Consider the following 28,000-nt stretch of genomic DNA (forward strand, 5'->3'; position numbering starts at 1 on the left):
CACCGCTAGACTTGAGGGAGTGTAGTTGGAGCAGACTGCACCTCCTACTAAACGATTTCCTCTTGCCTACAAGCAAAATCTAGAGAAGATGTTCTCACACCAGAACCCACTGATCCTCATTTTTATGCAAAGTTCCTCCATAAGCGAGAGAAATTATCAAGTGTGAAAGTTGGAAGAGAAGGCAGCCTGCGGGATGAACCTGAACCCACAGCCACCTTCCCCAAACCGGCAGCTCTCACAAGACTCCGTGCCGGTAACACGGGACGGAAGCCCGGGGGGTAGAAATGGGGCCGGGGGAGCGAGCTCGGGCTTTCCGGCCACCCCGTAGAGTTGCGGCCACGGGGCGAACGATTTACTGGGGTAGGGTGGCTGCAGAGGGGTAGGACCCGTCGGGGCAGCAAGGAGGAGGAGGAGCACCGCACCTGCCGCCCCTAGCCGCCCTCCCTTCCTCCGCCCGCAGCGCAGGCGCGGCCGTCCCCCCGCTGCCCGTAGGTGTCCGGCTCTGATCCCGGTGCAGTGGCTGTTGGTGCGCTGGTCCCGGCGGCGCCCCGGGGAGGCGGCATGGCGGAGAGCCCGGGGCAGCCGGTAGGGAGCGACGAGCCGCGGGGAGCGGGCGAAGAAGGCGCGGAGACGGTGGTGAATACGCAGACCTCGCTGAGCCCCAACGGGGCGACGGAGTCCCCCGATGAGTCCTCCAACGGCGGAGGGGGTACCGGCGGGCAAGAGGCGGCCGCTGTGCCCAGCGATGGGGGTGATGAAGAGCCCGGAGGGGCAGCGGAAAGTCCAGGAACGGGGCCACAGGAGGCAGAGCTGCCGGGACTCGACAGGGACGGCGCAGCTCTGCAGGGAGGGGAACCGGCGGCGGCCGCGGGAGCGGACTCTGCGACGGCGGGGGTAGAGCCCGAGCAGGCGGCGGGGAAAGTGGCCCCAGTGGGAACAGAGCCCGAAGAGGCGGCGGTGGCCCCGGCGGTGGCAGAGCCCGAAGAGGTGACAATGACAGGTCCGTCAGGGTCAGACCTCGACGGTGTGGTGCAGGAGGTGAACGCGGTGGGAGTAGAACCTGAAGAGGAGGTGCGGGATGAAGCCCCGTCGGGAACGGTCCCCGAAGAATCAGTGAGTGAGGAAGTCCCGTCCGGGACGGTACCCGAGGAGGCAGTGAGAGAGGAAGTTCCGTCCGGGACGGTACCCGAAGAAGCAGTGAGAGAGGAAGCCCCGTCCGGGACGGTACCCGAGGAAGCAGTGAGAGAGGAAACCCCGTCCGGGACAGTCCTCGAGGAGGCAGCGATAGAAGAAGCCTCGTCGAGGCTGAGCCCCGAAGAGGTACTGAGGAATGAAACCTCGTCTGAGACGGACACCGAGGAGGCTATGAGAGAGGAAGCCCTACTGAGGACGGAACCCAAGGAGGCTATGAGAGAGGAAGCCCCGTCGGGGCTAAGGCCCGAGGAGGGAGCGAGAGAAGAAGCCCCGTCGGGGATGGAAGCCGAAGAGGAGATGCAAGAAGCAGCCCGGGCAGGAACGGCCCCCGAGGATGCTGTGCAGGAAGAAGTCCCGTCGGCACCGAGCCCCGAGGAAGAAGCAGTGATAGAGGAAACCCCGTCGGGGGCAAAACTTGAGAAGGAGGAGGAAGAGGCCCCAACCGAAGACGAGGAGGCTCCCCAGTGCCCCGGGGTTGCGGAGGACGCGGTGCCGTCTGCAGGGGAGACCGATGGCGGCCAGCGGTCGCCGGCAGGCCCCGAAGGGGACGACGGAGCCGAGGTTCTGCCGGGGGCTGAGCGAGAAGCCGGCACCGGAGAGGCGGCGGGGGCCGGAGAGGAGAGCGCGGCTTCGGGGGGAGGAGGCGCGGCGGGGCGGCCCGGAGGGTGCCCGGGTCCCGAGGACGGAGAGTGGGAGTCGGCGGGCCTGAGCCTGAACGGGGTGCGGGGCCCTGCGGAGGACGAGGAGGACGAGACGGGCTCGCCAGCTGCTCTGGAGGATGATGAGGAGAAGCAGGAGTATGACATCTCTCTCTTCGTCAAGGTAGGATGTGGGGCGTGGGGAAAGCCGGGTTCGGGAGCCCCCGGGCAGCCTTTGAGATGGGTGGCATTTAAATTTGGCAGTCAAAGCCCTGACCTGGATAAAGGGATTTGGTTATTAGCACCCCATATAAACCTGCCTCACTTGGGGTTTCCCTGGCTTTAAATGGAACATGTATGCAAGGTTCTCAGTTCTGGTGGACTTGGAGGCATTGTGGGACTGGGACCCAGGGTGGAAATGCGTTGTGTGGCTTCTGTTTCAAATTGATGGCTCTGATTTGTGATTAAGTGGCTTTTAAAGGATTTTGAGATCGTTAGAATGCAGTAAGAAGAGTATTCATCACACTGCATTGGGAGGGCTGAGGTGGAGGAAACTGAAAAATGTGTATTGAAAATGGGATATTGGAATTTTCTAACGTACTGCAGTCAGTGTTAAGATTCAACAGTGAGCTGCCCAGAAGTGTCGTGTCTGTTGCAGTTGTCCAGTTTGCCAGTGTTTGGCTAGGGAAAAAATTGTACCTGTTAATGTCATTTTCGTAGTATAGAAAGCTTCTTGTGCTTTCTTCTGTCCTGTGCTTGGGATTCCACTAGAGTCAGGAGTCTAGTGGTGGGACCAATATCCATCCACAGGGATGGAATATCAGATGTGTAATTTCTATAGGTAATAACCACCTTAAGCTGCTTATATTCCCTCCTCTAGGACCCCTGTGAGCAAAGTGTGGAGCAGGATGGTTTTTATCAGCAGAACTGATAGAACTAGTAGAACTTTATCAGTCTGAAACTACTCATCAGTGAATACTGAGTGTGATCAAGGGACAAAATCATGAAGGCTGTGTCTGCGCTGTTGGACCTGGGCATATATATAGAATGTGGCCAAAATTGGAGGGACTGTAGTAAGAACAAGAGCATCTGTTGTGACTGCAGTACTCCAAATCAGGATTAATGATGTTTTCTGAAAATATCTGTGAATTACTAAAAACAGAAGAAATTCTTTAATGATTTGATTCAGCATTAGTAACTTAAGGATGCCTTGATAATACTACAGCTTCTTTTCTAATGATTTCAGTGGGAGAATATTGCAAAGCTCCTCACCTGGAAGGTAGGATTTTTGTGTTTGATATCTGTACAAGTTTCTCAAGTTATAAGCAAGGAGGGGGGAAAAAAAGCCTACTGAAGAGCTCAGCATATCTGTGCCCACCAAAATGTGCAGGGTGGGCAGTGCTGTGAGATAGGAAGCAGTCTTCTTTTCTGCTGTTGGGAGAGTTCCTGCTGCTTTTGCTGTCACCTGGTGATGCTGTCAGTATCTTTTGGCAAAGGAAAGGGGGCATAAAAGGAACAAAGTTCTCCTTTCAGGTGGTTGTAGTGAGGTAGGGGTCAGCCTTTCCTCCCAGGTAATAGTAACAGGATGAGGGGGAATGGCCCTAAGTTGCACCAGGAGAAGTTCAGGTTGGATATTGGGAAGAATAGGTTCTCATCAAGAGTAGTGAGGCAGTGGCACAAGGAGGTGGTGGAGTCACTGTCCCTGGGGATGTTCAGGAACTGTGTGGGTATGGTACTGAAGAATGTGATCAGTTGGGCTGTTGGTTGGATTAGATGAACTTAATGGTCTTTTCCAACCTTAATGATTTTATGATTCTCTGTAACAGCTTGAAGTAGGTTTTAAGAGCACACAGATAATACTGTGCTTTAATAGCTGCTGCATATTAGTGATAGGAAAAAAAGGAGAAAGTGGATTCCAAAGTGAAACAGCATTGACTCTTAAACGTGGAGATTCCCAAGTGCTTTTCAGTCACCACAGAATTTGGTCCGTGGGGTTTATGCTTCATCCTGAGCAATTGCTAACACTGTGGGTTAAGGAACTGAAGTGACGATCCAAACCGAATGTAAATGTTTGCTTGCAGCCTGAAATGCTTCTGTTTGTGTGTGTGTTTCTAATAAATGTGTTACCATCCCACCTGTGCTCCATTGTATCAAGATTACGTGCCTATTAACTCTAACATGCTTTTGAGGTGTTGACACCAGTCTCTGCTTTGCAACTGCCACTGACCTCCTTCACCCTTCTGTTGCATTTCTCAGCACTTTCTTCTGTGCAGCTGGGAGCTTCCTTGTAAATACTCATCGGCTCACTGACCTGCTTCTATCCTCTGTTTGAAACTCTGCCCTTCTTGGATACTACTGGGAATCTGGCAGGGGTTAGTCTGTTGAAAATAGTGAAACTGTTGTATTTCCTGTTAAGTATGACCCCAGTTTCTTTGTTGTCCCCATTTCTGTTCATCCTCCTGTTGATTTTTGGCTAATTTGTAAGTGGCCAGGATACTGTCTGTCTGTTAGCTGTGCATGTGCAGAGCTTGGGAGAGGATGTCCGTGCCAGGGTTTATCAAACTATACAAGCAGAGACTAATGTAACAAGTGCCATAATAGGTGAAAACTCAATAGAATATAATACATTGGTAGCGTCTGAGTGATCCACAGTTTCCTGCTAGGGAACTTTAGGCTAGACTTGGCTTGACACTAAGATACTTTTGTTACTCTCTTAAGTTTTGAGAGCAACAATTAACAGTCAGAGCCATCACTATCAGAAAGAAAGCGTGCCATTTTCAGATATGGCTATATGGTGACTGGTAACAGCGCTTCTGCACTATAGCTTCCTGTTCTTGTCATTGTTGATCATGAGCTTATTCTTTTGCACTTGGAGATTTTTTTTCCCTCTTTTGCTTCCTGCTTCTTTGCATTGCTTCATTTCCATTTTGAATGCATATATTTGAATACTGTGTCTTTCGTGTTGTCTTTTGCCTCTCCATTTGACAAAGCTGGCAAAGCTCCTGCCAGCTCCACCAACCCCCACCATCCCCTCTGACCACATCCCTCAGTGCCACATCCACACAGTTCCTGAATTCCTCCAGGGATGGTGACTCCACCATCTCCCTGGGCAGTCTATGGCAGTACCTCATTGCTCTTTCTGAGAATATTTTCTTGCTAACATCCAACGTGAACCTCTCCTGGTGCAACTTGAGGACATTCTCTCTTCTATCACTGTAACCCGTGAGAAGAGGCCAACCTCCATCTCACCATGACCTCCTCTCAGGCGGCTATGGAGAGTGATGAGGTCTTCCCTGAGCCTTCTCTTCTCCAGGCTGAACAAACCCAGTTCCCTCAGCTGCTCCCAGTAAGACTTGTGCTCCAGACTTTCTGGGCCAGCAGCTGTATGCCAGGTGGACCAGTCTAAGGCAATCTCTGAGATAACAGATGTCTGTCTTTAGGCATCTGGACTGTGTCTTTAACAAAGCTGAACTGTGTGAGACTCCGGCTATGAAAGCAAGATCATATCAAAAGTGCTGTAAGTGTTTAATCAGGTACTTATTTGATTTCCAGTTTTCTGGGAAGCAGCACTACCCTGTATTTCCATTAGATAGTGATGTTTGAAGCTTGTGGTGTTTCAAAGTCAAGTGTTTGTAAAAGGGCATCCAGATATACCTTCTCATTGACCATTCAACTAAGCACATTCGGTAGGACACCGTGTGGATGTTGGTTCTGGCTATTTGGTCTACTGATGTTAAGCGTGTGTATGCTCTTCTCCAGAGCTATGACTAGAGCTTTTATTTGACAGAAAATGTCATGTATGTATCCTGCCACTTGGATTTAGTGGAATTTTTATCAGAATATTCAGTTAGTATGAAGTAATCTAAGGCTTATGTAGGATTTAAGAGTTTATTTTGAAAGAAATAAAATTAACAAACAAAACAAACAAACAAAACCACCAAAAGACCCAAACAATCCAATCTCCAAGTTTACCTACCAATTGTATTTAAATTTTTCTTACACAGAGACAACTTAAACACCAGAATCACAACTACAGATTTCATCATCCTAAAGATTTCCAAGGATGGTAATTTAACTGTAAGCGATGAGCACAGGCAGCCAACAACCTGGCTTGAGCACAAGGCCTTACCTGAGATCACTCCTCTTCTACAACAGTTCACATTTAGTTTCAGGATTGGATGTTTTATTGTAAAAGCTGCTCAGGAGCTTAAGGAAAATAGATTTTATTCAACCAAAAGTAATAGGCTTCATTCCGCTTTTGTGGCATTCCTGATCTTTAAATCAAAGTCACTAGTCATTTCATCTCCAGCAGGGAACAACGTTGCTTTGCTGACACCAAATTTCCCCCCTCCATTCCTGAGATATGTCATGTCAGTCAAGCACACTTAGGGCTGTGCTGAACTATCACAAGTGCTGATAAACCAGAAAGTAAAAACTTCAGAAGCTTTGCTGTGTTTGGAGATAGAGGAAGGAACAAGTGCCTCCATCTGTACCTCCAAACACCACAGTTTACCCATCTGACTTAAATGGCAGGGAGTGCTATGGACAGGAGGAGAACCTGCCTCATTTTCTGTGTTCTGATGGAGTTAGTATATAACTAAGACATAAAGTACATATAGGCTGTTCTAAAACTGAATTACTGAGCTTTGAATGTGCAAGACAAGAAATTCATGGGCAGTAGGGACACAGGTATCTGGAAAAGCCCTTGTGGTCTGTATTCCTATTCAGTGAGCTCTGTTTTGTACCTGATGCTTGATATCTAACTATTTACAGCATAGTCACAGTATAGTGTAGGTATTCATTAGCACTGGGTGAAAATTAGGTACTCTATCCAAGAGAACTGTCCAAAACTTGCATTGATGAGCATGTTGGATTAGTGGAGGGCTGTGGTAAGACAGATTGCTGGGGAATAAGGATTTAACCAGGTCTGGTCAGTGGTAGAATGGCTCAGGAGAAAGCCAGCACGATGGAGCAGAGTGGGAGCACTGCTGAGAGCAGTACCTGGCTGGAGCTGGATGAGGCTGACTCTTGGGGCTGCCCCAGCAAACCAGCCCAGCCCTGATTTCCTGGATGATGTGTTGTTTGTATGGTGATTTTGGTGCTTGGAGTGTATACAGCCGTACACCAAGAACCAAAGCAGGGGTCAGGAGGTGCGCTTGTTAAAACACAAGGCAGTTCTTTTCCCAGGACTAGCATACAAGGCAGGAAACTGGCTGCCTTCCCCAGGGCTATTTGCCTTTTCTCAGCACCTTATGATTTTTTTTTTTTTCCCCAGCTGGACTATGTCAAGTTAGGGTTTCCTAATGCAGCTTAAGAGGACCTGGTATTATGAATTCCTTTCATACCTCCCCAGGCTATTTACTGCATCTGACCTGTGCACCTGCGGCAGGGTTTCTGGGATTTGAGTGTACCTTCAGCAGTCTTTCCTTCAGTAAAGTAGTGCTTGGGAGACTTTTGTTTGAAAGGCAATGATATCAATCTTTCTTTTCTTGAAAAGAGCTATGCAAACTTTCTGAATGCAGTCTTTCTTGCTTTAACTTTTGCTTTGGTTTTTGGCAGTTTGGGTCATCACCTTCTTAGAGCTGCAAAGAAAAAAGGTACTTCAGAACCACTGGTTGAAAAATGGCTTTGAAAGAACACCATAATTGTTGTGGTGGTGTTCCTGTAGGAGCAGTCAGGTCTTAGAGCTTGCAGTTCAAATCTTGTTCCCCAAAAACCCGCAGTCTGACATACACATAGAAGGTCATAAATACAAAGGTGCATACTTCATTATTATTCTTATTTATTTATTTGTTATAATCTGGTCATACTCCCTGGAGTCCTCTTTTTGTTTAACTGGGTTGAAAGGCTTAAACACCTTCAAAGCTGCATTCCTAGACCTTTTCATATTAGTATGCACTCTCAGCACACTGATTTGGTAAAGGACGTCTGCATGTGCTTTCTTTAAGCATAGGCTTAAAATCATGTGACGTTTAAGCCCTTGGCTAACCAAGGCTCACTTCTTCTTGATTCAGCCTCAGGGTCTGTCCTCTCATGCCTTTCTTCTTGAAATAAGAAACTAATGATGAGGTCAGCTAGCTGCCCCAAATTCAGCCACCTGCCTCTGTTTCCTGAGCTTCATCATCACAGAAGGGTAGATCTTACCAACCTCACAGAGCAGAAGCACAACTGGCAGCCTTCTTTGTCCCTTCAGTTCATACCTTGGAAATGCTGAGGACTGCTGCTTGAGAAAGCTGCTGTGCTGCTGTGCTCAGTTTCTCCCACTGTCTGTTTTGTTGAGACTTCTTTGTGTAAGAATCAGAATCATATGAGTTGGAAGGGAGCCACCTGATCCAACTCCCCCACAATAAACAGGGACACCTAGAGCTCCATTAGATTGATCAGAGCCCCATCCAGCTGGATCTTTGAGTTCTCCAGGAGTCAAACATCTACAACCTCAACTATGCCAACACTGTAGGCAGAGCTACGGAGCTGTTCCTGACACCTCTTTGGTGCCATCAGCATTTATTTTAAATACTTGGAAAGTGAAATAGCATCAGAAAGGTGGAATTTGAGGAGCCGGGGGTATCTGATAACCTTCTGGTTATGCAATGTATTTGCCATTATTTCCTATCATAGAAAGATGTAGAGCTTAAATGGTCTCTGGCTTGGGAGTTTCTTGCGTGCCTTCATCCATCTGAAATTGGTTCTTTCCAGAACTTTGATGCCATAAGAAGAGGATTCAGCAATCCTGTGGGTCGCCTCATTTCTACAAACAGTTCCACCTTCACCTACATATTTAACTATCACAGAGATTCCAGTTTTAGTCTTTCTTACACTTTTGTACTATTTATTGTATTATTCCTTGCAAGAGTAAATTTCTGTCTATTTAAAGCAACAGTGAGGTTTCCATGAAGGAAAAATGATAATGGAAATTATTAATGTGACTACACTTTTTCAGGATCTGAGGTGAAGTCACTTCGAATTGGTGGCTGTGTACTTCTTTGCAGAAGAAAGACCCTCCTTGACAGACTTACTGAGGCAGTGAAAGCATGGATATGTACTCACTGTCCATCGTTGAGTGCATTCTGTGTCTTGATTTCTGGGCCAAAACAGATCCTACTGCTTCTTTTAAACGTTAGATATGTCTCTCCTTGAGTTCCAACCAAGGAGTGTAAGTCAATGCCATGTGAAGGTTGCACGATCATTTCCTTGCTCAGATAATGAAATGTCATGCTGTGATAAGGAGTTGTGTGCTTTTCCATTTGCAGTATCTGATTATTTACTGATAAGAGGAATGATTCCATTCTAGTTGCTTTCAATAACATGAGCGCTAAGTTGAAATTGTTCTAATTCCTTAATAAGAATCTTCAGCTTCCCAAGCCCCAGAGCAGCTCTGTGAGAGAGATGTGTGAGCTGGTGTTTTCCCTGGGGAGGGCTGTGGCTTCTTGTCTTCTGCAGAAGCATCACTATATGTGGCAAGCATGGTACAGGGAGTTATGTGTATATGTTTTTCTTCCTAGAGAGATGGTCATTATGGGCACACGAGTGCAAACGTGGTATTTCCCTCTTTATTTTTCTTCTCCATATGCTAAGATTTCAGCATATATTTGAACACTCAGATTAGAAATGTAACCGTGACAGAACAAAGTGAGTGACAGCAGGACTGGAGTCACAAGTGCATGTTCTTTTTCAAGTTATTAAAGTGGAATAGTTAACTATTTACTCAGATTTCAGAAAAACTCTCCTGTGTGCCTTGGGGAATCATTGACATTTATGTGTTAGTTCCGTTTTGAAATTATTTTAAAAGCTATTACGGAACCTGAGCTAACGAGAGAAATAAATGGTGGCAGATGAAACTTGAAACAGGATCCACATGTACCCTAAAGGCTTAAAGACGTAGGGGCATATGTGGATCCAAGAGGACCTGTGGATACTGGGGCTGTTGTGCAGTACAACACACGCAGTGTGTATGTAGCAACTACTAGCAGTGCTGTGGTTCATCTAGTTTCCAGGAGCTGTGAATGGAAGCAAGGTGGTGGGTTAAGCAGGATGATGATGGTTGGCTGTCCTCTGCAAAAGAAGGGAACAGAGTCCAGCTCCTGCTCATTTGAGCTCATAGGTTTGTGCTGGTGGCCAGTACTTCACTGCTCTTTCAAGAGTGGCTTTGCTAGTTCTCTAGCTGGCAGGTTTTTCATTTAATGTTTTACCTAGGCATTGGACATATTATGGTCCAAGCAGAAAATATCACATACTGTTGGAAGGAGATGGGGGAACAGCAAAAAAAAAACAGATCCCTTACTTTCACCCTTCAACTGCCTTAATGAAGAGTACCAGTCAAAAATTATTTTCTCAAGCCTTCAGCCACCTCCTCCCTGGAGCTGCATAAAGCAGCTTACTTGCTTGGCTACTTCTTATTTACTTCTTTGCTTAAAGCACAAATTACAAATGCTTTATGGGTATGTATGTTTTTTGCATTTAAATGGAAGCAGTGGGGCTGCGTGCTGTGAAGTATCGCACAGTGAAGTGTAAAACAGGATGTGTCACGGAAATACCAGTTAATCTGTTTTCCCCAGACCTATAATGTGTTCTAGAGTATAATGCTCTTTTGTTGCAGTAATTCCCTGTAAGAATCTAAAAAGGATATAAGATTTTTGTCTCTCTGTAGAATGTTCGGCTGGCATCTTGCCTTATTATTAAATACGGATTAGAAATAGCATTGAGGTATTTAAACATAATTCTTGTAACAGGATAAATAGCTTAGAGCATTTGATTTGTTGCTTGTGTGCTTGTGACCTGGTAGCATTCCCATTAACACACGCATGGGCAGAACTGACTCTGTGGGCAAAACTCATAACGAAAGGAAATTCGGGCCTGTGTGGCCTGGTGTGAAATGGAGCCTGACAGCTCCGTCTGTGACCAGGCAGCCCTCAGCTGCTCACCTGCCTTCAGTTAAAGGCTGTTAGGCTGCTGGTGTTTGTTGAAACTAAGGGTATGAAACTGAAAGAGAGAATGTCACATCTGCCATTAAAAGAAAAGCGGCTTCCATTTAAGAGGAGCAGCAATGATTGCTTGCAAAATTTTGAAGGATCTCAGTCACTCTGCACGAGTAATACCCGCATAATTAATTGTCGCCATTATTAGTTGGCTTTTTATGTACAAAACTAAAAGTAATGCTATCTTGAATGAGACCTAATTAAAGAATAACTAATGAAATATTAGAATTGCTTGTGTAGGATAACGATATTCCTAAATTGGCTAAGATTCATGTAAACTCTACTAACATGTGACTGAAGCTTTTCATTCTTTGCTAATCACTTGTTAGTATTCCAATTTATTTTTACCTTGTTGAGTGAGCAAAGCAGTGGTTGCTGGCTCCTTTTGTGTTATTACCACGCACTTGTGCTGTGAATACCAGGTAGCTAGGTGTGGGTGTCCTGTATGTTTGATTAGTTGCCTTCCTGTCACAAGAGGTGTATCAGAGAATCAGAGAATAGTGTGGGTTGGAAAGGACCTCATAGATCCAAGGTGAACCTGTGGTTCTACCCTGGAAGAAGGCACAGCACTGTCACAGGTTATGCTGTGTGCCATAGCTACCACAGTGGTAGAGGTAGCTGTAAGATATCCGTGGAAATCTGTTATTTACACTTTTTCATGTATAATTTCATTTGATTTTAGATTATTTTTTTAAGAGTACCTGTTTCCTGCCTTTCTCTGCCCACAGTTGCAGTTGAAAATGCTTCTGGCAACATTATGGGTCTGGTTAAGGCTAGCTGCAGCTCTGCGTATAAAATGGCAGGATTGTTGTACTTTTCTCTTTTGTAGGATGGCGCACATACATGAGTTTAATCTTTAATTCCTTTAATTTGAATAGGAGTGAACATTAGTGAAACCACAGCCTCTATAAATGTATCACGGAATATTGCATATTTAATTTTTCACTCATAGCTGCCTGTGTTGTGTTTGTTTTACAGCATTATCACTTAATGGTTCATTTATTTATGATCTCAGTCAGAACCGGAAGGCCTGACTGCTGGCAGACCTGCTGCTCGGTGGGAATGCTGGGCAGATCGCAGGCAGCCAAAGCAAAAGAAAATGTGTGTTTTGCTTAAATAATACCCATTCTAAAATCATAGAATCATAGAATGGCTTGGGTTGGAAGGAACCTCAAGGACCATAAAGTTCCAACCCCCTCTGCCATAGGCAGGGTTACCAACCTCTAGATCAGGTACTAGATCAGATTGCCCAGGGCCCCATCAAGCCTGGCCTTAAACACTTCCAGGGTTGGAGCATCTGTGGGCAGCCTGTGCTGGTACCTCACCACTCTCTCAGTAAAAAGGTTCCCCCTGACATCTAATCTAAGTCTTCTCTTCTTTAGTTTAAAACCACACCTCTTGTCCTATCACCATTTACCCTCGTAAATTTCCTTCATGCTTATAAAGTCCCTTTAAATACTGGAAGGTTGCAACAAGGTCTTTCTGCAGCCTTCTCTTTTATAGGCTGAACAAGCCCAGTTCCTTCAGCTTATCTTCATAGGAGAAATCCTTCAGCCCTTGAATCATCTTGGTGACCCTCCTCTGGACCCACTCCAACAGCCTCACTCCTTGTGCTGGCGATCCCAGATGTGGATGTATATTGCAGGTGAGGTCTCACAAGGGCAGAACAGAGAATAATTACCTCCCTCACCCTTCTGGCTGGCCACCCCTCTTCTGATGGAGCCCAGGATACTGTTGGCCATCTGGGCTGCAAGTGCACATTGCTGGCTCATGTTCAGTTTATCATCAGCATGGACTCCCAAGTTTGGCTGCTTGAATACCACATTCTGTACTTCCCGGTGGTTTTGTAGTTGTAGTCATTACAAGTTCCTGTAAATGGATGCCTGTAACTTTCTGGAACAACATTAACCTTTTAATTGAAATAGCTTCTGCTTAATTTCTTCTTCTTCTTTTTTAATATAATACTTCCATTATCGCTTAATCAGTTTAGATATGCAGCTATTAAAATAGAAAAGGGGAGCACATTGTTTTTAGTGTTTTTCAGACCTATTAGGCTGGTCTAATTATTTAGAAAACAACTTGACAGAGGTAAAAAGTTTATTGCCACAAAGTTACTTCTTAATGAAGGAAAAATTCTGCCTATGCATCAAAAGTGTTTAATTACTTACTAAGTAATTAAGTTAATTTCAGCAATAATTACTTACCCAGCAGACCGTGGTAAGTAAATAAAGTAGCAGAAGTCAGAATAATTGAGGCTTTCTCTGTCCTGAAATGGCTGCTGGCACATAGTAGGGAAAGAGAACAGAAACCAAAGGAAATTGCAGCAATTTCAGGCTTCTTTTCCTTTCTGTCGTGGAGAGAGGATTAGAATTTCCTGATGTATACAAGCCCTTTAAGCTCTGACCACAGTTCACTGCATAAAAGCAGGATGGAGGCTAATGTCCTGCTAAGAAACTCCAGCATACTGTAAATTCCTCAGCATGAATTGAGAACCAAAAGCAGAGAACTGCTTCCAGCAAAAAGTGAAGCATTCTGGAGAATTTGTTTTGAAAGAGCCTTAGTGAACATAATTACGAAATGAATGAAACGAAGTAGTCATGATAATGTAATGTGAGTACTGCATAGAAGAAAGATCTAGCTAGTGTAATTTCAGAAACCTAACAGAATAAAAAGAGCCTTAATTAATACAGTGGGTGGAGGATGCTAAGAAATGCTAATAGGTCACTGGTCCATGAGACATAAACCTTGTGAGGAGGGATGTCGTGGTTTTTGTCGCCTGTTTTCTTACTATCAGTAGGAATGAATGGCTAGTTCATTATTAACTAAGCAGTAATGTACAGCTGCATCACTAAAAACACGGTGAACAAGTGTATGTCATCCTGTTTGTAGGTAGGCTCAACCTTAAGCCTACTGCTTACACTCCACAGTCACAAAAAAACAGGTTGTGTCCTGTGGTTGGTTGAAGCTGTGCAGGTAAAGGGTTAATTCCTTCTATCTCCTTTCATCTGATCTCATTTCCTTATATTCTTTTTTCCCTTGGCATCTCTTTTTGGCCTAGCCTTAGCTAAAAGCTTTAATCCACACAGCATTTTATAAAGAATTCCCAGAAATTCTTTGGCATTCTCACATCCATGCTGATGTTCTACAAGTACGTTTCCTGTTTATTCTTTAAGTTAGGATTGGTGAAGATTAGTTTCCAGTACCTGTATGCTGCTTTGAAGGTCAACATGTGCATGAATGGTAACACCTGATGGCCATATAGTTAGCTCTTTGTCAAAAGGACTGACTGCCTGCTTGCTCTGCCCTGAATCTGACCAGCCACAAGTGCTTGGAGAAGCCTCCTGATGTCTGGCCGGGCACTTGGCAACTTAGTCCCATCTGAAAGCTCTGCTTCTCATCACCAACCTTTTGGGGAACCACTAAGGTTCATTATCTCAGTAACAACATCTCAACTTGTTTCTTATGTAGTAGGAGATATTCACTATCCATTGCTGCTGTTCTGCTGGAGGACATTTGAATACCATGTGCATGCCTCTGCCTTGTTTTGATGATGGTATGTTATGCTCTAGTCTTTTTTTCTTTTTTCTTTGCAGCAGCAGCTATCTCTAGCTGATGAGTAGTCTCAAAAGATACATTTCAGCTCACCTAAGTTAAATTAGATGTCTAAACTGTATGAGGCTATTTAGGGCTGTACTTGGAGAAAGCTGCACTGCCAGAAGGGATGTCATCCCACATGGGCAAGATTAATCATCCTTGAGGAGCATCTGCCTGTCTCCACTGACCTCTTGTATTTGGCTGATTCTGTGATTCTGTGAGAGGTGGTTTCCAGCTTCAATGTGTAATGTAACAGTTTGTATCTGTTCTTATCATATTTGTGTTATCTCAGGGTTATTATTTTGTAGAGTCCTCAGTCTGTTCCAGAAAGAACCAGTGGTGCTACTGTTACTGCCTCTCAGGCTGCAGGCTCCCATCTATCTGTGCTTCATCATCAGATAATTCTGGCATCTCTCTGGTTGAAACTCACCCTCAGTTTTTGTTGAAATGCCAGTTGAGACCTCCAGGGCTTCTGGCTTCAGCAAGAAATGAAGGTCTCACAAGTGATGCTAAAGAAGGGGGGGCAACACTTAGAATTTTTCTATTGAAATATATTTTAAATTATAGATGTTTTGCTTTAAAACTTACCCTGGAAATACGTTTTCAGCATCTCAAGTGCTCTCAGGAGTGCTGTTAGCAAAAGACGAGGAATCTTGCTGCAGAGGTGTCTCTGAGGCAGAACCTCTTGTGATGTCTTTTTGCTCCGAGCTCCAAGAGCAAGACAAGATTTTCATGTCAAGTCCAGTAGGTGGCACCAAAACAGTTCTGTAAAGTTCAGCATTTGGGTGCTCGTGCCCTTGCCCTAGGCCATAAAATGAACCTAGTGTTTAAATAGAGAAAATTCCAGGTAATCTGTTTCTTCCTGACAAAAAAAGGCCTTGGTTTGAACGAGATCTTATCCAAATGGCATGCCTGTGGTGTTTCTAGTGCACATCACAGTGTATGGAATGTGTGTTGTTTTAATATATTATAGCTACTTTTGGCGAGGAAGAATATCTTGGAAATATATATTTTTATTGCATTCTCAACAGAAATAATATTTAAATTTTTGCCTTTTTCAGCGATGTGGTACTAAATAAATCTGCAGGAGTACTGTAGCAGGCATCAGAAGCATAAGTTATGCTTTGTAGACTTATGGCAGCATGCTGCACTGCAGTTTAACCCAGTGCCTCTGAGAAGCTATTGCTAAGGTCTGATGGGTTCGCAGTGCTTCCCTCCATCCTTCTGCCCTCGATCTGGGCAGTGTTGTTTCCTACAGTCTATGGGCAGACTTTAGGATTTCGCTGCTGCTGAAGGTTTCTCAGTAAAGGCTTTCTGCGAATGCACTGAGAAAGCTAATTTTGTGAGGTTTGTTGTTTATGTTCGGGGTGATGTGAGGTAATATCAGAAGCTGACTTGCTCTGAAGCAACATAAAGAAGAAAAATGGGTGGTTTCAGCTACTAGTCGTATGTCAGTGTGAATAGGTTTGGGCAGAGCAGCTCAAGGCCAGGCTGGATGGAGCCCTAGGCAGCCTGATGTAGTGCTTGATCAAACAGTTGGCAACCCTGCCCATGGCAGGGTTACTGGAACTTGGTGATCTTTGAGGTCCCTTCCAATCTAAGCCGTTCTGTGGTTCTAAGTAGAAGAACATGAAACCCTGCCAGGCTTGGGCTCTCCGTGGTCATCCAGTGGGCAGTGGGATTTCCTCTCAGGAGGAGTGGGAAGCACTGGAAGCTGCTCTCCTTCCTGTTTGGCCACTGTGCAATACCAAGGCTGGTTGGTTGGTACAGCAGGATGGGAAGCCAAGCTCTCCACCACAGGAGCTGTGATTGCCTTGCTGTTGTTTCTTGACATGGCTGCAAGGGTGGCACAGCAGAGCTCAGCCCAGAGCAAGAGCTCTATCGGGCCCACCAAATCCCACCAGTACAGAACAAGTTAGTCTACATAAGGAATTAAAGTGAAACAGTTGCTGTTCTCAACTATCGCACCCTTCTCACAGCTGCTTCCTCTGCTGGGCCCAAGTGTGTGAACCTATTGTAGTTTTCCAGGCCCAGCAGTTTGGGGCCTAGTTCTTCTTGACTGATGGGAAACCAATTCCATTATGAAAAAGGAGAGGGGAGTTGTTAGTATGATATGAGAAAGACGAGCACACAGAACCAGTCTGATAGCTGGGGTTTAAATGTGGAAATGTGCAGGGGAGCTGTGATTCCCTGAGGCATCTGGTCCAGCAAGATGGGCAGGGGTGGATGTGGGATGCTGGCCCCAGGCTCTGGCCCTGGTAAGCAGTGGTTCTGCTCCATTTGCTAGGTAAGCCTGCCTCTTGGCCAGCATAAATACATGCAAAGAGAAACTTAGCGTCCTTGTGCTGAAATAAAAATGGAATTGGAGTTCAGTTTTCAGGGGAAAAAAAAGTTATGCTTACTGATGTCCTTTTTTTTTTTTTCATTATAGCTTCAAAGGGATTATAGAGTTATATAAAAACAAGCAAAAAGTCTCGTCTTCTTAGCTTCTTCTGAACAGTTTCTTCTGTGCTTAACCTTCATCAGGAAACAAAAAGTCCAGGAAAAACAAATTCCACTCATCAAGATTTTGGAGGCACAGGACATTTGAGGTCAATAGTAGAACTTTCAAAGCCCCAGTTCCTGAGATGTTTGGACAGAAACTGTTACAAAACAAAATTTTTCAGCAGTTCCAGGGACAGAGCAACTGCAGCTCAGGGAGGGCCCAAATTAGTGGTTTACAACTGACATTCGGTATATGACTCTTCTGTACAGTAATTATCCTGAGGATATATTGCAGATGCAAGTGACCTTTTAAAGGCCACTCAAAGTCAGAGCTACCAGATGAAGGTGGTGTAGTTCTTCTGTGACTGATATCTTGTGCATGAAGTCCTGTGAGTAGGAAAATGAATGCCAAGTGTGATGGTGCTCTTAACTTGAGAGCTTAAGCAGTAGTGGAAAGGTTATGGAGAGTTCTTCCCTTTCCCAGATTCTTTGAGTAAGACTCAGTACACAAACCAACCAACAAGCAAACACAAAAAGAAAACCCACAAAAAAAGTCTGAAGAGAGTGTGGAACAGTGAAAAATGAATGAAAATAGGGAGTGTCAGCTAATAATCCCATTAAGTAATGGCACATGGTTATGGGATTATGGAGAGCTGTAATAAGTTGATACTGCCACAATATACAATTGCTGCCTAGGGCCCTGAAGGCTCTGAATGAAAGCTTCTATACCCAGCTTGAAAGTTTTCTTGTCTGCAGCAATGGCTGTCCTAATTGTTTGATTAATGAACTCATTAAATCTCAGTATTACTAGAAGACGCACATTGACCTCCTGACTGATCACAATTAAAACGTGAAAGCCATTTACTCAAGGCTCTGGTTAGACATCTCCTTAGCAGCAAAATAGCCCCAAACACAGCTTTGCACTGTGGTGATTCGACCCACTTCACCAGCAGGATCTAGGGGTTAGGAGAGTATCACAACAATTGCAGGTGGAGGCCAGGCCATTACCTGCAATTATACCAGCATTTGCCTGGTTATTAAGGTTATAACCAGTCTGGAAACACAATCCTCCATTGAATCAACAGCCAGGCTCCCGCTGACTTCCCTGGAGTTAGGATTTCACCCTGCGTCATCCCAGAGCACGGCAGTCAGGAAGTGTAATTAAACCCTGTGCATAGACCAAGCCCGGCTCAGAGTTAAACATCCCAGAATAGTGCTGTGAAGGAAAATGCAGGGTGTTTCGCTCCGAGCCTGCAGCAACCCTCACGATGCTGTCATCCTGTTGGTAATAACTCATGGACACTCACTGTTGTATTGTGTTCCTACAAGGTGAGATACTGACCCACCGTCTCCCTTCTGTAAAAAAAAAAAGCCATGCTGACTTTGTTGGAAAGTACATTAATGTGCCGTGATGGCATGGTTCAGCTATCGTGTTGCTCGATAGACTGCAGTAAAGTTATTTCAGTACCTTGACTCATGATTTTTGAGTCAACATGGCTGAGCCCCTGTTTGGGAGCTTGAACAAATGCCTTTGGCATGTGTCTCTGGTGCTTTTTTGTCCATTAGGAGTTGCAGCTCACTGGATTCAATGAACAGAGGTGTCTCCTGGGGGCCAAAATGCAAGCTGACGTGTCTGAAGTCATTTCAGCTAGCTGTATTCACCCTGGCTTCCTCAGTTGGCCACATTATTAATGTTCTAGGCTTTCACCTGAAGTTATATGTAATTGTATCTTTGAGATACAGAATGGTGTCAAATTCCAGATCAGTTTCTATGTTCAGGCTCTTTCAGTCATTTCAGACTGCCCGTCACTGCTCTAGCAGGGAAAGTTTTAATCACTGCTTGTGCTATTGTGTGGGCTATTGTATCATAGTATCATAGTATCATAGTATCATAGTATTGTGCGAGTTGGAAGGGACCTTAGAGATCATCGAGTCCAACTCCCGGGATTCGAGCCCTCTGTGTAGCAGAGCGGCACTTCTACCCCCTGCTCCACAGGAGGGGATTCGAACCCGGGCCCCCTGGTGTTGCAAACGGGAATTCTACCGCTGCGCCACCGGAGGCACACAAATTGTAGTTTTTCTGTCACTTGCCTCCAGCTCTGCAAAACTGAAAGAAATGCAGAGGTACACACCTCCAACTGTGGCAGTGGGTAGAGCTGTCAGTTGTTCCATTTCATTCAGTTCTGAATGAAAGCTAGCAGGCTGAGAGACTTGAAGGTCAAAGGCTAAGAAACTGACTGTTTGCTGTTTTATCCACAGTGAAATAGAGAAATGGTAGTGCTATAGTAAATTTTCCTCCCACATATGCATAAAGTTAAAAAGTTTGCACTCAGAAACAAAGCAGGAGGTTGCTTCTGTAACATCTCCATGGCTGCCAGTCTGTCAGCTTCCTATGTGGCCTTTCTGTCACTCCAGTTAATGAGAGATTAGGACTTTGCCTGCTTCATATCTGCATTTGTCATGGTAACACATCTGTCTGGGCCTGCACCTCTGGTTCCATCGTTATGATGTTTCCCCAGAAAAGCAGGCTGGGGCTCCCTGAGATTTGCTGTCACCATGGTGATGTGGGACAACACAGAGCAACAACCTCATTTCCCTAGCTCCAGCAAAGTTAGAGACAGACAAAAATTCAGTATTCAGTGGCCAGCAGAAAATAGTAACCAATCAGAAAAAGTCAACTTACTGTCAGTCTTGATCACATCGCTCTTGTCTGGAAAGGTCTCTGAAAGATGCATGAACCCTGATGAGATAATTTATTTTTTCCTGTCCAAGGCTGAATAAAAATACCACATCATTTGTAGGAACTGTGGGAAGGGTTTGTGGTGGCACTTTGAAGTGACATCCCCTTGCTGCTGCTGCTTCTCTCCCAGTGCCACCCATGCCAGGGTTGGGGGTACAACTACACTGAGGGGTTGTGCTGATGCTTGTCACTGGAGGAGGTGAGTCATAGAATCATTAAGGTTGGAAAAGACCACAAAGATCAGCTAGTCCAGCTGTCCACCTACCACCAGTATTGCCCACTGCCCACGTCCCTCAGTGCCACATGGCTCTGGAACACCTCCATTGATGGTGACTCCACCACCTCCCTGGGCAGCCTGTGCCACTGCCTCATTGCTTTTGTTGAGAAGAAATGTATCCTAATTCCCAACCTGCACCTCCCCTGGCACAACTCAAGGCCATTCCCTCTTGTCCTATCTCTGTTAGCTAGGAGAAGTGACCAGGTGAAACATGACGTGAGAGACAGGATGAGGTAAGATGGTGTAGATTTAGATTTTTTTAAGCACATGCTGTCAGCAGGCATAGTCTTGTTTTTAAGAAGTTTTTGATCAAATAAGTTGTACAGTGCTGGAAATCAGTGCTCCAAGTACAAGCAAAACCACAACAGCTTTCATTTTTACCACTTACAAAACAGGTCCCGTTTAACACAGCAGCCCAGCTATTCTTAGCATCTTTAAAATGTTTAAATGCTAAATGAGGCAATAGGCTGTTACGTTTTTTCTCACCAAGGAAGCTTGTAGTTGGCATGGTACCAGAGGCAGAAAGTGGCAGTGGTTGGAGGAGGATCCTCCCCACTGACATGGAGAACTATGGCCTGCACTATGCAGCATTGTGCCTGCTCGAGGCCAGGTGCTTGTTTCCATCCATGGAGCTCTTGGTGAAGGTGAGGAGCTTCAGGCAACCCAACAACCATGAGTGTTGGTGGAAAGCTTATTTGAGATTCATCTGATAGCACTGAGGAGGGTGATGGAGCAAGCAGAACTGGTTTCATTACTGTACACTGTTTCATTGTATGCAGTATCATCATCATAGTATCATAGTATTGTGCGAGTTGGAAGGGACCTTAGGGATCATCGAGTCCAACTCCCGGGATTCGAGCCCTCTGTGTAGCAGAGCGGCACTTCTACCCCCTGCTCCACAGGGGGGATTCGAACCCGGGCCCCCTGGTGTTGCAGACGGGAATTCTACCGCTGCGCCACTGGGGGCACACAAATGCACAAATGCAGTCCACAAATATTCATGAACTAACTATTAAGTAAATGACATGCTCAGGTCTTTATTTCTGTACCCTTGCACTTAACTGAAATTCTTAAACTACACTTCAGGAGAATGCTGTGGCAGGCTTAAAAACTAGGTCTCTGAGCTCTTAAATTGGGGCGCAAAGTCCAGCAGAGCTGCACTGCCATGCTGAGCTGTGCCTTGTGCATTTGTTTGCTCAGAACAAGACCACCATGAGAGGCACGGTTACATGCCTTGGTCAGGGCCGAGTTCCATTAAGACGGAAACCCACATGTTGTCCCCGACCCTGTGCCTTTCCTCCAGCCATTAGCCAGAGGTATGCAGTACACATGCTTCGTTAGCCCCTGGTTCAGCAAAGCATGGAGACCGGTGTGCTCAGCTGCTTGGCAGCTTCCTTCCTGCTCTGGGGCCCCCACGATTGTTTAGTTGAAAACTCTTTAATTTTTTGATTTATTCTGTTTATTCCCTTAAGTACTTTAGACATTACATCTCGATTTATGCCGCTAAATCTTTCTCTTCTTGTTTCCTGTGATCATAAACTGATTTAGGCTTGTTTTAATCTTGCGGTGACTCAGGTAGATTTATGCTCACGCAGACAAATGAGGTGGAGACTATTTCCTCTGGAAGGACTGCTGTGATTTCAATTTTGTTTTCTAACTTACGGTAATGTTCATTACGCGTTTTAATGAAAAAATACATCTCTGAGATGACAGAACTCTTCATCACATCCATGTGCATGTTCAGAGAAGGATGTGAAGAAATTTTGCATGAAAATGTGTGTTAGAGATGAGTAACACACTCTGTGTACATACAGCTGGTCTGGATTTTTTGCTTACCCTGCTACATCTGCTAACAAAATTTGCTATCTCAGATGTATGCATACTTTTTTTGTTGTTCTAATTGTAGGCTGGCAGCGATGGAGAAAGTATTGGAAACTGCCCGTTCTCGCAACGTCTCTTTATGATCCTGTGGCTAAAGGGCGTCATATTTAATGTCACAACCGTGGACCTGAAAAGGTGAGATCATAATAGGAGTTCTCATTTTTAGAACAACTTTACCGCGATGGTGATTTAAAAGAACGAGTCTCTTTGATTTGAAATGCATACACACAGGTTAGTGCACATTACTTACACTGCAACTTGGCACTGTGCTAACAGGCTGTGCGCCTGGTGCCTCTTTCAGGTTCACTGGTACGAGGTGGACCAACTCCTTTGAAACATTTGAGATTTTAATCTGTTTTCCAGTACGTCTCTGTACCACAAGACTGAAATTGTAGAGTTTCAGGGTTCATTCGGATAGGGGCTAGGTAATTCTGACACCACCAGCGCAAGGCAACTGGACACACTGTGCTTTTGCAGGAGTTGTAGTAGCCTGCTACCATGAAGTTGAAGCAATTGCAGTAAGTGTCGGAATTGAAAGAGTGATCCCTAGTGTCATTAACCCAGCCTCCTTTCTCCCTCTAGAAAACCTGCTGACCTGCAAAACCTGGCCCCGGGGACAAACCCACCCTTCATGACATTTGATGGCGAAGTCAAAACTGATGTCAATAAGATTGAGGAGTTCTTAGAAGAAAAGCTAGCACCACCCCGGTACGGCATTGCTGTCCCCTCTTCCCACTCATAGCCCCAGCTGTGACAAAGTGTCTGTGGGAGCAATGCTTCCAACCTGGTTGCTAACTGGGGAGGCCTGGCAGTGTGTGGCGTGTGTCCTGGGGTAGCCTCAACTGCTGGCTGTGCTCTTCTCACTGCCTTCGCCTTCACCTCAAGTTCATGCACCACTACAGTCATATTCAAGGCATGCAATCCACCATCCTGCAGCAAGTATATGCAGAAACCTGCATACCGCTGCAGAAACCTGACCTCTTTTCCTGTGCTTGTGTTTATTTGAGGTTTCCCTCCTCACAACTGTACAAATAATTCAGGGAACGGGTAGGTAGAAGGAAGCAGCAGTGGGAGCCTCCCACACTGCAGGAGTGCTGGAGGGGTCACAGACGATTACAGCTTATTTTGAGTGGCTAGGTGGGATAATCTCAGTGTGGGCCACAGGCTGGGTTTCAGACCTGTCCTTCCCACCCCAGGAGCAATCCTCACCTCTCCCCACATCCTCTGCCAGCGGCATCATTCCCCCACCCAGGCACCTTTTCCTCCCCATGACAGCAGCTGCCCCCTCAAGCAGCCGAATTTGACTCGAACTATGTGAGCCACTCACTCTGTGAGCAGCTACTTTTTCCCTCCTCTCTGCTGTGGCAGCAGCAACGGCTGGCCTGGCCACTCTGAGCTTGCTCATGCATGTGCAGGATAGGCAGGGAGGCCAGGAAGAGCAGCAGTTGGCGCTAGTGGGGACTTTCCCTCTGTTCTTCCTCTCGGCTCTGCTTAGCCTCACCTCCAAGAGGCAGCCTGGAAGAGGCACTGGGTTGCTTGGGCAATGGTTGCAGCACGAACAGTCATTTCCCTCTGCCTCATAAAGGGGGAGGTAAGCCACATGGTTTGGGTAAAGAGTGAAATTCACACTTGCAAACTGGTTTTTAGCTTAGGATGATTCTCTTCTAAAGCCCCGAGTAGCCATATATTGTAATGCTTCAGTTTCAGTGATATATATGAAGTAATTAGTGAAGGTGAAAATAAAGGCTAATCCATAACTTTTTGGATTCTTTCAACTCCTCAGGTATCCCAAACTTGCACCGAAGCACCCTGAGTCTAACTCTGCAGGAAACGATGTGTTTGCAAAATTCTCTGCATTCATAAAGAACCCAAGAAAAGATGCTAATGAAAGTAGGTGTTACAATCCTTCCACCTGCCCTGATAGTTACTGAAATAAATTAAGAGTCATGCAACTCCTGTGTCCTCCAGCTCCATCTCCACCGTGGCACATCAGCCCCATCCCCTATGAACACCCCAGGCAACCCTTGCTGAGCCCTGCTGTTTGTAGTAACACAGACCCAGTTTGGTTTTTCTCAGAACCCCCTTTAGCTACTTAGAGCTCTTATCCCAGCATTACATTTTAAGCTTAGGATGAAGGAATTGCAGGAGTTAGCATGGCTGGGTATCTGCGAGCTGGGCTGGTGCCAGGAGACAGGATGCAGTAGGAGCCTTTCTGCTTGGTGTCAGAGAGACCTTGGTACAGGCTTGAATGATCTTTTTATTGTCTTAACCTAGATCTGGAAAAATCTTTGCTTAAAGCCCTGAGGAAGCTGGACAACTATTTAAATAGCCCTTTGCCTGATGAAATCGATGCTTACAGCACTGAGGAGATCACTGTGTCCTGCCGGAAATTCCTGGATGGAGATGAGCTCACCTTAGCGGATTGCAACCTCCTACCAAAGCTCCACATAATTAAGGTTTGCATTTGCTTTTCAGCCTCCTGAAGAGAAGAGCAGCCTAGAAGCTCAGGCTCTTTTCTAAAAGGCAGAGGAAGTCTGTGTATTTTCTGAAGCCACACAGTAGCTGTGTGGAGACAAGGAATGCTAATGCACAAGGCCGTTTCAGTGCAGCAGAGTCAGGCAGATCTTCACATTGACAGCTGGAGCTGGAATATCTGGCTTCATATTTGGACTGTGACTACTTTCTCTAGGCCTCTCACAGATGTTAAATGAGTACTGTATTCAGTGCTGTAGAGAAATATTTCTATTTGCATTTCACATGCAAAGTGACACAGATCGATAAGATTCAATGATCTTGCCCTGCTAAATCAAGAAAGCAGCAAATGCTGGAATTTGACTGTCTCTCCCACTTTTATACCAAACCTCTTTGTTGAATATTACCACCAATACCAATAGCTCTGGCAGCCACCATCTTCCAGCCAAGTGCTCCAAAGCACCCATGCACTCCAAAGGGTGCCGGTGACTGAGGTGTCTGGGCATTGTTACAGCCTGTCCTGGGCTACCCTGGAGCCAGCCAGTCTCTGGAAGGGAAGCGGCCACGCTGAAAACTTGTGTAGTTTCCAAACAAATGAAATCCCTTCAGAAAGTTTCATTCTTGACTGCTATTTTGTCAGAGAAAGAGTGAATGGAATTGTTTTCAGACTCCCTCAGGGGTGAAAGCTTTCTCAGGAGGTGTCCTGGTTGAAACTATTGCAGTGATAGGAGCAGGGCAATGAGCTCTATCCTGCTTCCAGCCACAGCTCAGGCACAAGGAGAACACATTTAAAGGATGGTGGAGAATGAACATCAAGTCATCCTTGCTGAACCATGGGAAGGAATTAGATGTCAGCTGGTAGTTGTTTTCCTGAGCCACTCAAAATCTAATATAAAGGGGAGCTGTGAGAAAGAAGGGGACAGACTCTTTTAGCAGGGTCTGTTCTGACAGGACAAGGGGAAGTGGTTTCAAGCTAAAAGAGGGGAAATTTATATTGGATATAAGGAGAATGTTTTATACTCTAAGAGTGGTGAAGCACTGGCACAGGTTTCCTGGAGAGGCAGTGGATGCCCCATCCCTGCAGACACTCAAGGTCAGGCTGGACGGGGCTCTGAGCACCTGATGGAGCTGTGGGTGTCCTTGCGCACTGCAGGGGGTTGGACCAGATGGCCTTGAGGAGTCCCTTCCAACTAATACAATTCTGTGATTCTATTAATTTTCTAAGTGTGAGTCAGTTTTATTACTGCAAGAGAGTTAATTCTGTTTGATGCCAGCTGCTTTGATGCTTTATGTCCATAGAGTAGATTCAGTTACATTTAGGTCGTGTTCCTCTCTAATCTGCCCTTGTGTCCCCATCTGGAGTACTCCGTCCAGGTCTGGGGCCCCCAGTATAAGAAGGATGGAGAGCTGTTAGAGAGGGTCCAGAAGAGGGTCACAGAGATGATCAGAGGCTGGAGCACCTGCCCTACAAAGACAGGCTGAGGGTGCTGGACTTGTTCAGCCTGGAGAAGAGGAGGTTCCTGAGAGACCTCATTGCAGCCTTCCAGGACCTAACAGGAGCCTATGAACAGGAGGGGAGTCAACTCTTTACAAGGGTAGATAACTGCAGGACAAGGGGAAATGGTTTCAAGTTCAGGGAGAGAAGATTTAGGTTTGCTATGAGGGGGAAGTTCTTCACAGAGAGAATGATGGGGTGCTGGCACAGGCTGCCCAGAGAGGCTGTGGATGCCCCATCCCTGGAGGTGCTCAAGGCCAGGTTGGACGGGGACCTGGGCAGCTTGGTCTAGTATTACATGTGGAGGTTGGTGGCCCTCCCTACAGCAGGGGGGTTAGAGCTTCACAATCCTTGTAGTCCCTTCCAAGCCATCCTATGATTCTACAATTCTATTTGTGTAATATATATATATTTTTTCTTTTATTTTCTTTATAAAAAGGTTGTTGCAAAGAAATACAGGAATTTTGATTTCCCACCTGAAATGACGGGGATTTCAAGATACCTGAATAATGCATATGCAAGAGATGAATTTACAAACACTTGTCCAGCCGATCAAGAAATCGAGTATGCATATTTGGATGTGGCAAAGAGAATGAAGTAAAAAGAAGATGTTTCCCTTCTTTATTACGTCTCAGATTTTATGGGCACCAGCCAATATGGAAACGAAACAAAAAAGCCAGCATGCATTCTGCAGTGTAATTTTAAGTTCTGTTATTGGCCAATCCTTCTTTTGTAATAATTGTGTAGCATCGTTTGCTCATTCTTAAATGATGTGTCGACGTGTGTGTCTGTACAGATGTACACACTCATGAATGTGTGTTATGCACTCCAAGTTGAAGGCATCAGTCGGTACTCAGGCTTTTGCTGAAGTTAGGGAAACAGCGTAGGTCACACAATTAGGGCGATATTACGGTCTAGCGACATGCTAAATGACTGAATTTTGCAAAGAAATAGCCCCGTTCCTAACACACACGTAACCTGTCATTACTGCTGCCTCTGATCTGTGTTTCACAGCTGTTGCCAAATTTTGCAGTTCCCAGGAAGGTTTCTGCTTGCTTCTCCCCAGGCCCCGGTGGCCCCACGCCAACAGCTGGCATGCACACAGCAGCCTGGTTAATCCAGGAGAGAAGCCAGCCTGGAGGTGGGACCACACCTGGCTTCCCAGAAGCCCTCTCCTCTGTGCTAGAGACCTGCGGGGCAGGTCAGCAAAGAACAGTTTGTCCTTACATTGCATGAACTGTCTTTGGTATGAAAGAAAGTCATTCAGGAAGATCCCGCCTTCTCCCCTCTCAGGGCTGCATAACCCATCCAGCTTCCTCCAGACAAAGAGAGGAACACAAACCGTCACTGGCATGTGGATTATCTGCTAATAAATATCTGACAAGGGAGGAGGCAGAGGCTTGGTTGTCACTGCAGACTCAATAAATGAGTGAACATCTGCCCCCTGCTACTGGTGCAGGATCCTCCTCTGTCATCCTTTTGTGACTCCCATTTGGTTTTGGAAAGCAAAGAGGAGGGTCTAAGAAAGAAGTAGTCCTTTTTTGCTTCCTTTTCTGGATTTAGCTGCAGGGTTTGGATTTTCCCAAGCAGCCACAAGGACTTCTTTGTCCTGAGTGCTTTCCAAATGTCCAGGTGTTGTCCCGCTGAGGACAACAGAGGCATAGCTCCTGCCTGAGGTGGGGGATGGATGAGATGAACCTCTCCAGGCTGGCATGACCCTGTGTTCAGGGAGCCAGTACTACTAAGAGGTATTCATGGAACGTGCTGTTGGAGATGCGTCACCTCTGAAAAGTCACATCCATGGCTGCTTCTTGCTGAGCAGGCCCTCAGCAAACACCTAGGAGCAGAGGGTGCAGCTCTTTAGTCATAGGGGCACTTGGAAGTTTTCTTCTGGTGCGTTTTGCCTGTATGTACAAAATAGACATGGAAACAGCTAAAAGTAGCTTCTTTAGCACCTACATCCACAATACAGAATAGCCATTCGTCTTTGCCTGAGTTAAACATAGGTTTGCTTTCTAACAATGCATTTCTTAGGGTAACAGTAGGTGTCGGGTACATGGTGTCTGTGTGGCTTCCTCTTACACACTACGCGGTTCCTTTGCAAATGTCCTGGCGTGATTATTTGTAAGCAATGTCAGACACACGATTTTAGTTTCTCTAGCTTCTCTACAGATAAAACAGGCACACCGCCTTTCCCTTCCAACCTCAGCTGTGAAGTTTTGCACTGGGGTTGGTAGCCGAGCTGTCACT

At 45.7% G+C, this 28,000-nt stretch overlaps 1 protein-coding gene across 1 annotated transcript; it reads left to right on the top strand.

Annotated features, from left to right (window-relative positions):
- Positions 1-423: 423 nt before the first annotated feature.
- CLIC6 (chloride intracellular channel 6) lies at positions 424-27,992 on the top strand. Its single transcript, XM_072342713.1, has 6 exons — positions 424-2,016; positions 21,809-21,918; positions 22,366-22,491; positions 23,567-23,673; positions 24,058-24,239; positions 26,190-27,992. Exons 1-6 carry the CDS (start codon positions 562-564, stop codon positions 26,349-26,351), a joined length of 2,142 nt encoding a protein of 713 aa, XP_072198814.1. The 5' UTR covers positions 424-561; the 3' UTR covers positions 26,352-27,992.
- The last annotated feature ends 8 nt before the right edge of the window (positions 27,993-28,000 follow it).

This window comes from Excalfactoria chinensis, chromosome 1, assembly GCF_039878825.1.
Source record: "Excalfactoria chinensis isolate bCotChi1 chromosome 1, bCotChi1.hap2, whole genome shotgun sequence".
In the NCBI taxonomy this organism is placed as follows: Eukaryota; Metazoa; Chordata; class Aves; order Galliformes; family Phasianidae; genus Excalfactoria; species Excalfactoria chinensis.

Coding starts and splice junctions, on each gene's coding strand:
- CLIC6 (XM_072342713.1), top strand. CDS start 562: ATGGCGGAGAGCCCGGGGCAGCCGGTAGGGAGCGACGAGCCGCGGGGA. Junction 21,919..22,365: donor ACAACCGTGGACCTGAAAAG/GTGAGATCATAA, acceptor TTCTCCCTCTAG/AAAACCTGCTGACCTGCAAA. Junction 22,492..23,566: donor GAAAAGCTAGCACCACCCCG/GTACGGCATTGC, acceptor TCAACTCCTCAG/GTATCCCAAACTTGCACCGA.